The sequence below is a fragment of the Silurus meridionalis genome, chromosome 7 (assembly GCF_014805685.1).
Source record: "Silurus meridionalis isolate SWU-2019-XX chromosome 7, ASM1480568v1, whole genome shotgun sequence".
Taxonomy (NCBI): domain Eukaryota; kingdom Metazoa; phylum Chordata; class Actinopteri; order Siluriformes; family Siluridae; genus Silurus; species Silurus meridionalis.
The window spans coordinates 1,764,591-1,779,956 of record NC_060890.1 but is presented as its reverse complement, the minus strand read 5'-3'; the positions used below and the strand labels follow the sequence as shown (position 1 = coordinate 1,779,956).

Sequence of the window (15,366 nt, the reverse complement as noted above, 5' to 3'; positions counted from 1 at the left end):
CCTGAGCATAAGAATGGTATGTGCTTTCTGAACATCTCATTCCACATTTGCTGTTATAAAAAGGGGATGATGTTCCACTAGATTTTGTGGACATTAGTGCTCATTCAGCTACAAAGGTGTTAGAAAAGTCAGATGTAGGTGAGAAGGTGAGGAGGCCTGAGGTTGCCATGTAAAGCAGATATGACCACAACAGTCTATGTGGACACATGAATTATTGGCACGTGGAGTTATGTGCTATCGTCGCTTCACAAAACATTGGTGTGAGTTCCAGATACAGATGCTACATTGCTTATATTATGAATCAGACAATTTCTTGTCTTTGGAATCCATTGATTTCTGTGAAATCTTTCTGTGAAACCTTTCCAAAAACACACCTTGTACCAGTTCCTGAATGTTCCACATGCTCTCTCTGGTAGAAATATGAATCTGAAGGTCCGAGATACAAATCTTAAAACCCAACGGTTCATATGAGGCTGAAGCTTTAAGTATTTTTGATGGATGTCCACATTGTTCTCTATGATCTAAAAATGCCTCGGTGGTGCATTCGCGAGCAGGTCCCACCTCCGCGACCTGGAGCGACGCTAGCGCTACGCGTCATTCGTCTTTCCTTTCAGTTCCCTTCCTTTCTACCAACACACCAATAACTCATCCGTGTCCACATAGACTGTCGTGTTCATATCTCCAAAAAGAAGGAGGACGGCGCCAGAGATGTTGACAGGAGAGCGATCTGGCTTGTTTCACGAACGAGCCCTGAAGTGGAGTGCCAATGCTCCTGGACAAAAAAACACACACAAATACATTCTCCATCAATCGTATCAATTCGATCGACGTCAGGTACAAACATTTTTTTTTTTACGTTTGCCTGTAGACCCGCTGATGCTACCGAACGAATGTAGCGTTAACAAATCTGCAGGGATGGAAAACCGAACCGGAAAAATTGCACCAGTGACCGACCAGACAGCGAGAGGAACTTCAGGGTCAATAATCTTAACATAATATCAACATCGCAAAGCGCAGAACGTATCGAATATCAGTTGACCTTTTCGTACTCCGCACTACACTGCGATATCTACACAGCAGCGTACGCCTCCGCACCTGACAGCCCTAAAACAAACATTTGCCGAGCTCTCGCGCTTCGCTCCGGCTCCGCCGCGGTCACCGATCCCCCCGCGCAATAAAAGTCCGCCAACGCGCAGTAGACGATGATCGTCCACTTCAGCCGATTGGCGTGGGTAAACACGGAGAAAGCCAGCAGAGATAAGAACCAACACAAGCCCTCATGCTACGCTAAGTCCGCTCAGATAATGCACTCCTAAAAGGAAGACTGCTGGAGCTTCGTGTTTGGTAAATAAACGTCCTAGTGAAGGGAAGCAAAGTCTTGCCAGGAATTTTTTTATTCCAAGTTATCAGCTCTGGTGATCTACAGATTACCGGACTGAGAAATGCACCAAAAACAATGTTGTCTACTCTTTCCAACACCTCGATGTCTGGGGCTAGTTTAGGAGAGATCACAGCATTACCATGAGATGCTAATTACCGCTTTTTAATAGCTAATCATTTAAAATGTTGCTGTTTGACAGATATTACCTACTGGTTTCGAGGTGTTGCACTTTATTTGGTATCCTAGTGGTCAGAAATGGAAACAGCAACCAGTTTTAATAAAGGTCCATCGAGACAGGAATCACGCTGCTCCCCTGGTCTGAGACAAATTGAATCTGAATCAAAAAAAAAAAAAAACTTTAAAAAAAAGTCCACTCTTTTTCCAACACCTCAATGTCTGGGGCTAGTTTCAGAACTTTTGAGATCACAGCATTACCATAAGATGCTAATTACCGCTTTTTAATAGCTGATCATTTAAAATGTTGCTGGAATCACGCTGCCCCCCGGAATGAGATGTTCAAAAAGCACATACCAAATCTGCGTATGGAATGTGGAAATTTGAACATACCACAGTGACCTTCAACCACCATGCAAAGCCTGAGAACAAAACCAAAAAATGTGGTCTTCTTTTTACAGTATCTGACTGTCAGGTCTTCTCAAATTGCACCAACCTCCTAATAAAAAACTGAGTTCAATGCTAATGCTACATCCAACCCTGGCTAACATAAGAAATAGAAAGCTAATGCTAGTTAAGTGTACATAACAGGACTTCAGATTTTTTCGTTAAAGCCCAGCTTCACTAAAAAAAATCATACCGATGTCATCGACCTCGATGTCTGGGGCTAGTTTTAGACCTTTTAAGATCACAGCATTTATATATGCTAATTACCCCTTTTTAATAGCTAATCATTTAAATGTTGCTGTTTGACAGATATATTCTAATGGTTTTGAGATGTTGCACTTTATTTGGTATCCCAGTGGTCAAAAATGGAAACGGCAACCAGTTTTAATAAAGGTCCATTGAGACAGGAATCACGCTGCCCCCCCTGGTCTAATTGCACATGAATTTAAAGTCATCTAGCTTGAAGTGGCTTTTCACGTAATCCAATATAAACATTTCAACACGTCCCTGATTGATTGGCTCTTCGATGGCATTTCTGTAGCGAAGTATATCTATAGCTCTGAGAATAAAATCGCCATTTATGCTACGTAGCCTGACAGGAGGCAAATCGCGTTAGCCACGACAAGCCAAGAATCTTCAAAAGAAAGAAAAATGAAAAAGAACTCTTGCATCTTCTGGGAAATAAAACACGTCTTAAAGGTGTATGGAAAAAACGCCCGATTTATGCGTGTATTCATGCACCTTTAGCTATGCATTACCGAGTTTAGAGATGGGACAACATGGCGAAGTCGGACACGTGTGATTTATAGTTTTCATTAGGGAGCTTCTCACCGTTTTCAAAAAGAAAGAAAGGGTGAAAGAAAGAAAGCCGATCGCCGGATATGTACGATGTACGACGTCGGAACCTAGCTGCAGGGGACCGATGCTAATCTTTGGAGGCTGGGATGAGAAGAGCAATGGTAGGACGAGTTCAATATTTTCATTTGTCCGAGGGATTAAAAGTCGGAGATTTGTCTTCCTCCGTTGCGTCAATCACTCCGAACATTAAACATAATAAAATCAGAGCCGGAGTGCTGCGTCAATCCTCCAGACGCTCACTGGAGGCAAGACAAACATCTTCCACCGAACCCACACCTCTTTGTTTCCCTCTGCGAGAGACCAGGCCACTTTAAAAGCTCTCTGTAGCGTTAATGGTATGGTCCGCCGTGTGTTCGCTCGGACGAGTCCTAAACCGGCGTGTTGCTGCTTTATGGGTGCCTTGCTGATAGCGCATGAACGCACATGCCGTCTGAGGTGGTTAATGTGAGCAGAGTGCTCGGGAGGCCTGTTTGCGCGGGTGTGTGGGAGCAGAATAAAGAATAAAGAACACACAGATCAGACTGATAGAGATCGAGTAAAGAGGACATGAAGGATGACGGTAGTCCCATATTGCGAATAAGGAACTTTCTTTAAACACAGAAGCATCAGGCCTCGATAATAAGGCATTAAATTAGGCAAATTGACGATTTTCCCAGAGCGTCTGAGAGATCGACGGGGGTCAAACCAACATTCTGAGTGTCACGCCACTGTATCAAACGCAATCGAAGCTCGGCTGATTTAATATAGTTATAATGATGGGTTGTTGGAAGGGAATAAAATTAAAGCAGCCATATGTAACCCTGAACACTAAGCCCAGCAGCCATATCACCCTGTAGCCCAAGACAGCTAGCCCACTGAAGCTAAGCAGGGCTGAGCCTGGCCAGTACTTGGATGGGAGACCACCTGGGAAAAACCAGGTTGCTGCTGGTAGAGGTGTTAGTGAGACCAGCAGGGGGTGCTCACCCTGTGGTCTGTGTGGGTCCTAACACCCCAGTATAGTGACAGGGACACTATACTGTAAAAAAAAAAAGCACCGTCCTTCGGATGAGACGTTAAACCGAGGTCCTGACTCTCTGTGGTCATAAAAAATCCCAAGATGTCTTTCGAAAACAAGTAGGGGTGTGCCCCGGCATCCTGGCCAAAAACTTGCCCGCTGGCCTACTAATCATCCCCTCATATTAATTGGCTATATCACTCTATCTCCTCTCCACTAATATGCTGGTGTGTGGTGGGCGTTCTGGCGCAATATGGCTGCCGTCGCATCATCCAGGTGGATGCTGCACATTGGTGGTGGTTGAGGAGAATCCCCCCTTTCATATGTAAAGCGCTTTGAGTGCTGCAGAAAAGCGCTATATAAATGTAACGAATTAATTAAGCTCTAAACATGCCATGTCTCCTCCCCACTAAGTGCCTAAAAAAAAAAGGTTGAGGGAGGGGTCTTATATGTAAATCTGATATGTATTCTGCCCCCTCCCCATTTTTGCAAAAACCCCGAACAAGGCTTGATTAAGGCAGCTCTATGGTTTGCTCTAGAATGGTGCAGAAAGCAAAAAACATCCAGTGAGACTCAGCTCAATCTATTCTAGTTAGTTAGCTAATGCTAAGTAAGGACTAGCTGAGAAAGAACTATTTTTAAATAATACAATTATTTGATTCGTTTATCACAAATTTTTATTACCTATCGGACAATTTTCGGCTTAAAAAGACTCGGTCTCGGTTTGTCTGCATGGCTAAGCCAATTTATATTAGTGATTGCGAGTGTTGCTAGTCGAACCTCATATCAGCATACAAAACAAGCCAACATAGCAAATGAATCCTACAGGCTTTGTTAATTTGATTGTTCCACTGTGGAAATAAAGGGGATGCCTCATGTTCCGTTTCATTTCAGACTCTCCAGGAGTATTTTCCTGAGGTAAATATGAGGGCCAGGGGGCACTCATATTTTCCTGAGGTAAATATGAGGGCCAGGGGGCGCTCATTCACAGGTTCTACACTGATTAGCTATCTTCACACACATTGATAGTTATAGTGCTACCTATGTTACATAGTATGAGAAAGTCTTAAAAGATGCAAAAACTCCAAAGACCCACTCGAGTTTAATAATCGATGATTTCTGATGATCACTGATGATCCCATAGGAATTTTCCTCTCAGCAGCGTTTGTGGAGAAGTCAGAATTGTGTAGTGGTGGGATGAGGTCCGTTGTGAACCTCAATTCGGGTCGAAGAACATCTAATCAACAATTTCATCCAGCCGTTCTCAGCCTTCGTCTCGAGGAACCCGCGGTAAACCATCATGCCTCAGGTTTTTTCGTAATGAAAACCATTAAGTACTCGTAAATGAGATGTCGGCGTCTAATCACCATGGGAGTGGCTTCACATGCCAATTTTCCGATCGATTTGTTGATCTCGTTAAATTTGCCCCAACAAATGAGGGTTACGATAAACCTGATTTAAACATGACAATCGGAGATATTGACACAAAGCCAAACGGGGGATGAATTGCAGGACGTTAAGGGGCAAATTTACAAAAGCGCAATCTCACCGATGAGATCGTTTTTTAAACCGAAACACAATGGATTGCATTTCAACGCTCCGGTCGACTTCTTTTGATAAAAAGGTCCTAGGTGCTAGCAGTGTTCATTTTTCAACATTTCCACTCGCTGGCCTTGACTTGAGGGGTTTGAATCGTGTCAGCACTTGTCCTCTATGTCCACTTGTCCTCCCTGTTGTCAGCTTGCCAACACTGTATTGGTCAAGGATCCAATGAACAAAAAATGTTAGCAGCAATTTTTTTTTCCCTGTTTAACCCTGCACCTTAAGGAACCTTGGATCTGCTCAATTCCGATTCATCTTGCATTAGCCCACCTTTGAGATCGTACACGAGTATCCTGTACCAACCCAACCCTAGAGCAGAGCACTGATCACTCAGCCCTGGTTTCTATCTCTCTCCCTGTCTCCATCTCTACATCTTAATGCAGTCCCGACTCATCACGTCAGCTCAGATCGAAACGAAACGAGGTGATGTTAATCAGCGAGCCTGTCTGGGGGCCGCTTATTCCAATGCCAGCACACTACATCTGGAACAACACAGCACATCCCTATCCGTAATTACACTCATCCATCACGAGGAATCCTCGTCTTTGCTGGGAAGGAGTTCAGTAAAGGAGTTTACAAGCCGAACATCCTTCTTACGGAGTTCGGGAAAATCAGACACCGTGGAAAAAAATCCATGTCAGGATTCAAAATACAGAGAGTGAAATCTGTTCAGTATTCTGAAAAAAAGGTATTAAGGCAACATTTCGGTCTATTCATTACGATCGATTGATCTACCATGAGCAGAAAAATGGATATGGCAGGACAATGAACCGCCCCTCATCAGCGTCCATTTCTTTCATTTCCAAGCTGCGCCTCAGCTCAGTAAATCAGCAAATGACTTGGAATTCCCTCTGAAGAGCGGACTGGGAAAGAACCGGAAAGTAATTAAATGGTAGGCGGATACGATGGCGGTAGAAACGTATTATGGTTTTGCGTGTACAGGAACGATAGATTTTTTGGACGTTTCGATGTGGACGAACGATTTTTGTGAAATGATTGAACACAAAAGTGGGGACGCTGAGCGTTTTTAGACAATTTTCAAATTGAAATGGAATATTGCTCCACCTTCGATGGACAAGTGAGTGAGGGACTCATTGGATCATTTTTGGTCATGTCAGGGATTCTCTCTTATCTTAGAGGGTAAATCTCATCAACCACAACCTGTTTCAGCGTGCCATGGCCACAAATCGATCCTCAAAACCGAAGGGGGGATAAGTGTTTAACTTAAGACAAATCATATTCATGATCAGTAGGATTTCCTCTCCTCGAATCTGATTGGTTCATCCCCTGCCTCTGGATGGGGTTTTCTTCGATTGGAGGCCACCCTGCTCAGCTGATAATGGTTCCACATTAACAGCCTAAGAATACATGAAGTTACTGAGCAACTTAAGAACTTTGAGGATGGATTTTGACTGCACTTTTGTACGTCGCTCTGGACAAGGGCTCTGCTAAATGCCGCAAACGCAAATGTAATTAATATCAACAGTGTGCAATGTGCTCAACACCAGGTTCCATTTAACTCAGTGCCGCCCTGACGAGGATGGGCTCCCCTTTTGAGTCTGGTTCCTCTCAAGGAGGTTTTTCTCGCCGCAATAGTCACCGGCTCGTTTATTAGAGATGAACTTTCAAATATAAGGAACAAACAAACAGGACCAACTCAACTTGTGCATTTTTTACTAGAGCAGTTTAAATTTGGTGCTTTGAGTACAAGTCTTTGATTGGTTGGAATGAAAACCTGCACCCACATCAGCCCTTAGTGGAAGAGATTGGAGACCCCTGATTTAGTGGGTCTAAAACTGAGCTAAACAGGAGGGTAGATTTGTCTAAAAGGGTTCAGCAAGCTTCTGAATCCCCGTCTGAAATGCTTCAAGAATCACTGATCCAACACGGAAAATCCAGAGAGAAACGATGGACAGGCTTCATGGCACGTTCACGACCTCATGAATGAAAGATGTTTAAAACAGAAACTGAAGAACGCAAACTGGTAGCTTAAAGTTTAATAACCTGCACTTACAAAAACAAAAATATACTACAACGAAAAAACACGATTTCTTTTTTCAAACCTTTGAATAAACACTGAAGTTCAAAAACATTAGTGGACATCATACAAATAAAGAGCAGAAAACCAAAAAAAAACAAAACAGAAGTCAACCAAACTACGGCAAATATTTCCTGTTATCTTTTGTGTCCTGCGTACAAATCAAGTTAAGGTCAAACACATTTCTTTTATTTGTGAAATAAACGTGCAGGAAGAACAAACTCAGAAAAATGAAAATTATTATTCGGATTTCGCCAGCAAAGTTTCCACCATCTTGGTCAGAAAAGTATCGAGAAAATGGAAAAAGTCCTGAAAATGTCCCGCAGGATCGTCAGTCGCTTTGAACTTGAGCACGGCCTTAGTGCACTCGTCGCTCCCCGCCAGGACCGCGTCCACCCTAAACACCAGCTTCTCCTTGGGGCTTGGGTCGTTGTCAATGATATACTGCGTCACCCTGCTCTCGATGCTGCTGCAGCCCCCCTCTGGCTTTGAGGCCTCGTCACTCGTTTTTAGCAAAACTCTTCGGATCTTCCGTCGCCCGGCCCACACCGGGTGTGTCTGTGTCCAGGTCCAGTGAGCCTCCTCTGGATAATCTGCTGAAGGTTCCAGTCTCATCCTCTTTCCTTGGGGTGCGGAAGACGAGGATGGAGCCTCCTCCGTGGACAAGGGTCTCTTTTTCCCAGACTGAGATGTCAGCTCAAGATTATTGTTCACTTCCTCTTCCTTGGCCTGATCTTGACAGATCTCGACATAGTCAGAAGGTGTACACTTGAGAATGTTGTTGAAAACCATTTCCAATATGGAGAGGACCTTCTTGAACCAAACGACTCGAAATGCCTCGCCTGCAGAACTCAGCTCTGTGCGGAAAGACTGTGTCAAAATGGCTTCCCTGAACGCGATGATGACTTCCGTGGCTTTTTCCGTGACATCGTGCGAACCCTCGATGCGAGGTGCGAAAAGCTTGACCAAACCCCAGGACTTGCCTTTGGACGACTTGCGCTGGTACTGCAGGCTCCGGCAGTACTTCTCCGCTTCGCACAATTCCCTGCTCAGATTCTTGTGCGTTCGCTCGGTGATGTTGCCAGCTACGTTATGGTGGAGTTCAAATGGGTCCAGAATGTTTACAGGTCCCAGTTTAGGGCGTACACTGGGTTTCTCTCTGGTGGAGTCTGAGCTCTCTGAAGTATCAGGCATCTCCTCATCTCTGGTTTGAAACTCCGTGATGGGAAGAGTGCGGCCGTCTCTCACGGACACCACCGATCCGGGAAAATCAAAATTGGAGTAGAATTTAAAGAAACCAAAAAGTAAGGTGCCTGACAGGGAGGAAGGGGAAATAGGACTGTTAGAAACAGAAACAATGGCAGAACCTACATGAAAAGATCAACCTTGAGTGTGTCCGAGACTTTTTTAACCCAAACTGTAAGGAATTCTTGCTGATATCATCTGCTCCTGGAGAAAGTTACCCTTGACATGAAGGCCCTGGTCATCATAACCATATGTGGGACAAAACTGTATTGGAGCCGCCTCTACATCCCAACATCAGTCCCTGATCTCAGTAAAGCTGAATGAACACTAATCTCCATGGTCAATGCCCTGAAGCTACATATTAAACAACAAAAGGGCAAACATCTAGAATGAGATGTTCAACAAGCATATACATGTGTGACAGAATAACATACTTTGGCTGAAATATCAAACTCTCTCCTGAGCCAAATCAACAACCCACGTACTCCCACAGATAATCTGGTTAAACCTGCCTACTCCACAGATAATCAGATTAACCCCACACTCCCGCTGATAATCTGATTAAGCCCACACTCCCACATTTTATCTGGTTAAACCTGCCTACTCCCACAGATAATCTGGTTAAACCTGCCCTCTTCCACAGATAATCTGATTAATCCCACACTCACAGATAATCTGATTAATCCCATCCACTCCCATGAATAATCTGGTTAAACCTGCCCACTCCCACAGATAATGTGATTAATCCCGCACTCACAGGTAATCAGATTAATCCCATCCACACCCACAAATCAGATTAATCCCACTCTCTCCCACAGATAATCAGATTAATCCCATCCACAAATAAAATTAATCCCACTCTCTCCCACAGATAATCAGATTAATCCCATCCACACTCACAAATCAACGTAATCCACCCACTCCCACAGATATTCAGATTAATCCCACCCACTCCCACATATAATCATATTAATCCCACCCACTCCCACAGATAATCAGATTAATCCCACCCACTCCCACATATAATCAGATTAATCCCATGCGCTCCCACAGATAATCTGGTTAAACCCACTCTCGCTCACAGATAATTTGATTAATCCTATTCATTCCCACAAATAATCTGATTATTTAACTAACCGAAATATAAACACTTTGTGACGCTGGCCAGGATGAAACATCTACCTGGTCAGATGTAAAAGATGAGACTTGGTTTGTGTGTGCTAGCACATGCTTCAAAATGCAACTGTGGAACTCGAGTCCACAATCAAGACCCCCGGAAGTCAAAAATCAGTCATAGTTTCAGCTCCGAGCCGGACTCGTGATTCAACCCTGTGCGAATCCTGGGTCATGATGGATGGTCTGTAATGGAGGTAATGATTAACACTTACACAGGTCGTCTGTGTTTTTACTAGGAGGCACGCTGATCGGCTGGCTGGGGAAGGTGCAGTCCCATCCGTCGATGACACACTCCTCCTCCTCGCCTACACAAAGCAGATCAGATGAAGGATCAATTCCTTTTCTCCTAGAACTCTCTTCAGTTTAAACACACACCATGGAAACAAGCTGAATTAATATGGAATTTTTTTTAATGTATGAATGAATACGAAAGTTTGCAGACCCCCCGAACTTGAGATTGGTGTGTGCTTCATCCTATTCCACATTTAATCTCCATTTGCTTTTAGAAAAACCTCCTCTCTGTTAGACTCTGTTTTACACAAGCCCCGCCCCCAAGAGCGCTCATTATTACAGCATAAGGTTTAAATATGTAGTATTTAAATCTCGGAGTGTGATGTAACCTGCATCGATGCTGATTTTTTATTTATTTTTTTCTCCTCAATGAGGGATTACGGAGGTAAATCGGGTCGGTTCTACATACACGCCAGGTTCTTGAGCTGCTCCACTGAAGGCAGTACAGGTGGAGCGACGCTCTGCAGGTAGAAGAAGACCAGCAGCGTCAGAGCGTAGTTGTTCATCAGTGGCCCGCTGCCCGATGGATTCCCTGCGAAAGGAAACAAATTCGCGGGACAAACGATAAACAATAATCTGGTGAAGAACAATTTGTACGTGTATACATATAAAATACGGTATGTGAACAAAAGTATTGGGATGCCTGACTTTATCCAGCCATAACCAATCTTATGGTCAGGTGTCCACAAACTTTTGGCTGTAAGGTTTATTTATTCTATGCAACATTCTAGATTAAAAAGAGAAAATAAACTATCCACATGAAGTGTGAACAGTGTAATGAACAACAGTGATCTGAGCTCCCCCTGGTGGACGATCTACATACTTCATCTTTCGCGCTTCACACCATTAACTTTTTGCCGATGTGGATCGCTGAATCTTACAATCCCTAAAATGTGTGTGTGTGTGTTCTGATCCGGTACCTGCGAGTTGTTTCTGTTTGGCCCAGAATCGTACAGAATACACGAGAGGACGCACTCTGGAGTCCAGCGCTGAGCACAGCTGGAGGAATCGCGTGTTTCTCACCGCCAACCTGCAGTCAGAAGATCAATGAAATAAAGGGTCAAAATAGTCAAAATGTCAAACAAACGACTGAAATTAATTTCAAACGGGGTCATAATAGAAGTTAAATCTGTCAAACGAACTGGACAAGGTGGAAAATAATAATAATAATAATCATCAGTATAATAATAAGTAAAATCAGGTAAAAAAAAAAATACAAATTTTGAAAAATAAAAAGCAAAAATGTATTGCTTTTCTTCCTGCTGCAAATAAATGGTTAAGATGAAGATGATGGATGGATTATAAATAGACGATGACGAACAAATAATGATTATTGATGCCTGCATATAACTGTGGATGAATGATGGATGATGGAGGATGATGATGGATAAATGATGAGGGATAAATGATAGACACATGAATGACACATGAATGAGTGAATTAATGAATGGTGATGGATGGATGAATGAATGATGGGCGGATGAATGAAGAATTAATGAATAATGAATACATGAATTGTGATGGATGAATGAGATAGAAGAATGATGGATGGATGAATTAATGATGAGGGATAAATGATGGGTGAATGAATGATTGATGAATACGTGAATTATGATGGATGGATGGATTAATGTACAATGATGAATAAATGATAACGGATGGATGAATGATGAATATTTGAATTATGATAGATGGATGAATGAATGATGAATAAATGATGATGGATGAATAAATGATGGATGGAGGATGTTGTACCTGTTGTTGATGGTGATGTCCCCCTGCAGGTTGAGCTGCCGATAGCTGAACTTGACCACGGGGAGACGTGCGCTGCTCACCGTCTGGACCTTGTGTACTCCTGGCGTGCACTTCCTTAAAATAGCTGCCACCAGCTCCAGCAGCTCCACAGTGGAGGCCGTGGCCAGGTCGATGTCGGACAGGATGGAGTCCTCCGACTGGCCGTCCTCTGACTGGTTCTCTCCGGTCTGCTCACCACCATGAGGAGAAAATCCCACATCTTTATCCCATTTTTCTTCCTGATTTTTTTTTATACAAACCATTTTTTATCGAGGCCAAGTATCTCGTGTGATCACGGACCTGTTCAGACTTCCTGCTGCGCTTCTGGAAAGCTTTGGCGTCCTCCAGGTCCAGGACGAGATCGAGGTCACAGGAGTGGACGCCGAATGTGTTCACGGACGAGCCGAAAGGTACGATCCGGCAATCTGAGGGAAAATAAATAGAGGACAGCGGGTAAGCGGAGATCAAATCGCCAACACAGGCAGCGATCGACAGTTTAACATGAACATGCCGGAATAGTGGAAATTTACAGCAGGACACACTGAGAGGGAATCGTACTGAACGTGATGAGCAGCACGGCAACACAATCATACCAAGACGCCAAGTCAGGGAAAAACACCCCTGTCAGTCTGGCTCCCGGGATTCCTCTGTACAGAAGTCGACTGATAGTGGATTTTACAGATAACGATAGCCAGGTTGGATCGTACTTGCCGAACGATTATTTAACCGATGGAGACTTGTTTTTGTTTTCCAAACACTTCATGTAAAATAGTACTGAACTTTATGATGAAAGAAAAAATAAGTATTGAATCATGAAAATGTGCTAAAGGAAATCAATATGAACATATCAATGAATTCATATAATTAAGAACTTACAATTAATATAATATAGCGCTCTCTGTGCAGCACGCAGTCTCACGTAAAAAAAAAAAAAAAACAGCACGTGATATCAGTGATTTGCCTCTAGAGGTCACTCTCAATCCCTGTGGACCGGAAAACCCGGAAAAACTATCGGTATGGATTTTTTGCCGATAGCCGAATGTTCCAGCATAAAACCTATCACCCTCTAGTGATAGATATTTGTAGACATTAAATAAGTTTTGTTTTTATAAAGGTTGTTTAATCTCATGATAAATAAAAAAATATAAAACCTGGAACCAGGTGTATTTATTTAAAATATTTATTTTACTTTTGTTCCTCCAGGGTTTTTTTTCAGCGCAAATGAAATGATCTCAACGTCTCTCGAACTAATTATTTCAAATATTTATTGAAATTATTAATTAATTATTATACTAATTTCACATTTTTTTATTAATTTTTTTCATTTTGTGATACGACTGTAAAAATGTCCCTCAGCTCTAACGTTTACTTCCTGATCGTTTATAGGACAGACGTGAGGTTTATGGGGACCTGGCAGGAACTCGATGAAGACCTCCTGCAGGAGCTGGACGAAGAGGTTCCTCGCTTTCGTGTCGTTCTCGCTCAGCTGGAAGATCTCCACCATTTTCTGCATCTGCTCGTTCACCTGAGGGAGAGAGGAAACAAACAATGTGAGATGGATGAACAAATGTTTGTGTGTGGGATGGAGATGGAGAGAGAGAGTCAGGAAGCTTACGGAAGATGTAAGGCAGAGTTCAAAGTTGAGCTTCTCCAAGCTGATGTGAGCTTTGCCATGGTCGTGTTTTTCTTTGCTGGCCAACTTGAACCCCTTCTTCTCTCTGGGTTTGACACGGAGCTTCAATCCGTCCAGACGGTGCTGCAGCTGAGCCAACGCTGCCTCGGTGCTCGCAGTCTCCACAAACTCCACTATGGCATACAGACTCTGTTTGGAAACACACACAGGCACACATAGGAGATGAATGGGAAGTTCCTCAGGGTTCAGCACTGGGACGTTCCATTAAAGGGTTTGTGCTTAAATAAACTGGCACACACAGACCCGCTCCTTGTCCACGATGACCTCAGCCACGGGTCCGAACTGCTGGAAATATTCCGTCAGGTCACACGTGGATACGTTGGGTTTGAAGCCGCTGACGTAGACGCTGTTCTGCTCCTGAGCTTTCCTCTTGGAGCGCAGCCTGCACAGGTTCTGATGCTTCTTCCCCTTCTTGTGCGCTTCTAAAGTCGGCCCTGAAACATGTCAGACAGACAGGTATGCAGACATTAGGCAGGCACGCAGCCTAGACAGAGAGAGACAGACGTGCGGGGGTAGTTAGACACACAGTAATGCTGGGCAGACAGACAGATAATTATGTTGGAAAGACAGGTTAGACAACAGGTAATTAGGTTGACACACAGACAGGCTAGATAGACAGGTAAACATGTTGGACAGGCAGGTGGTTATGTAAGACAGACAGCTAGACACTGATTATGTAAACCACACAATCAGGGGGTTAATGTTGGCCAGACAGACAGATTATGTTGAACAGACAGACAGGGGGTTATATTGGACAGACAGACAGACAGTCAAACAGACAGATAATTATGCTGAACAGACAGGTGGTTATGACAGGTGGTTATGTTGGACAGAGACTGACATGCAATATAGACATGTTAGTTAGACACAACTGCTGAGGAGACAGACAGATGATTATGTTGGACAAACAGTCAAACAGACATGATTATGCTGGAAAGACAGACAGGGGGTTATAATGGACAGACAGATAGACAATTATGTTGGACGGACAGACAGGTGGTTATTTTGAACAGACAGAAAGATGATTATATTGGACAAACCGACAGGGGGTTATAATGGACGGACAGACAGACAGATGATTATATTGGACAGACAGGCAGGGGTTATAATTGACGGACAGACAGATGGGTGTTTATGTTTGTTAGACAAACAGACAGACAGACAGACAGACAGACAGACAGGCGCTCGCGACACACGACTGCGCATCAACATCCACCCAAAAGAACCGACTCAACGAACCGACTCCTCCGTGAAAAGTTGAACCGCAACAGAACTTAAATAAACTTTGTTTCGATGCGAATAAAATCCACTTAAATAAACACGCTGCTTTATTTGTGGTCCGTTCGTTATATGAACAGAAATGTATACATGTAATTGGTTTTATATTCTAGGCAACACGCTGCTTCAGTTATTTCGGATCACAACGCGCTCAAAACGTTTCCCACAGAGGAATGCTAACGCGGTTAGCTCGCGCTAATACAAATTCCTCATGGAGACATATCAAGAACGCACCGTTGGGGATTTGAACATCACACAGTTTACAGTGAAATCCTCTCGGTAAGGTCTGGATGTCGGATCAGCCTCCATCGTGATTCGCAACAAGAGGAGGAAAAAAATCAAATCTCCCTCCGGGTCAGATTTAACTTCCTCCTCCAAGGCGAGCTTCTTCTTCT

At 43.5% G+C, this 15,366-nt stretch overlaps 1 protein-coding gene across 1 annotated transcript; it reads right to left on the bottom strand.

Moving 5' to 3' along the window:
* Window positions 1-7,438: 7,438 nt before the first annotated feature.
* tut1 (terminal uridylyl transferase 1, U6 snRNA-specific) lies at window positions 7,439-15,269 on the bottom strand (the record flags this gene model as incomplete). Its single annotated transcript, XM_046853808.1, has 10 exons — window positions 7,439-8,807; window positions 10,128-10,220; window positions 10,616-10,738; window positions 11,127-11,236; window positions 11,962-12,188; window positions 12,301-12,425; window positions 13,411-13,525; window positions 13,616-13,822; window positions 13,937-14,127; window positions 15,206-15,269. Coding segments are annotated over 10 exons (2,328 nt in total), but the record flags the coding sequence as incomplete, so codon positions are not given.
* Window positions 15,270-15,366: the final 97 nt, after the last annotated feature.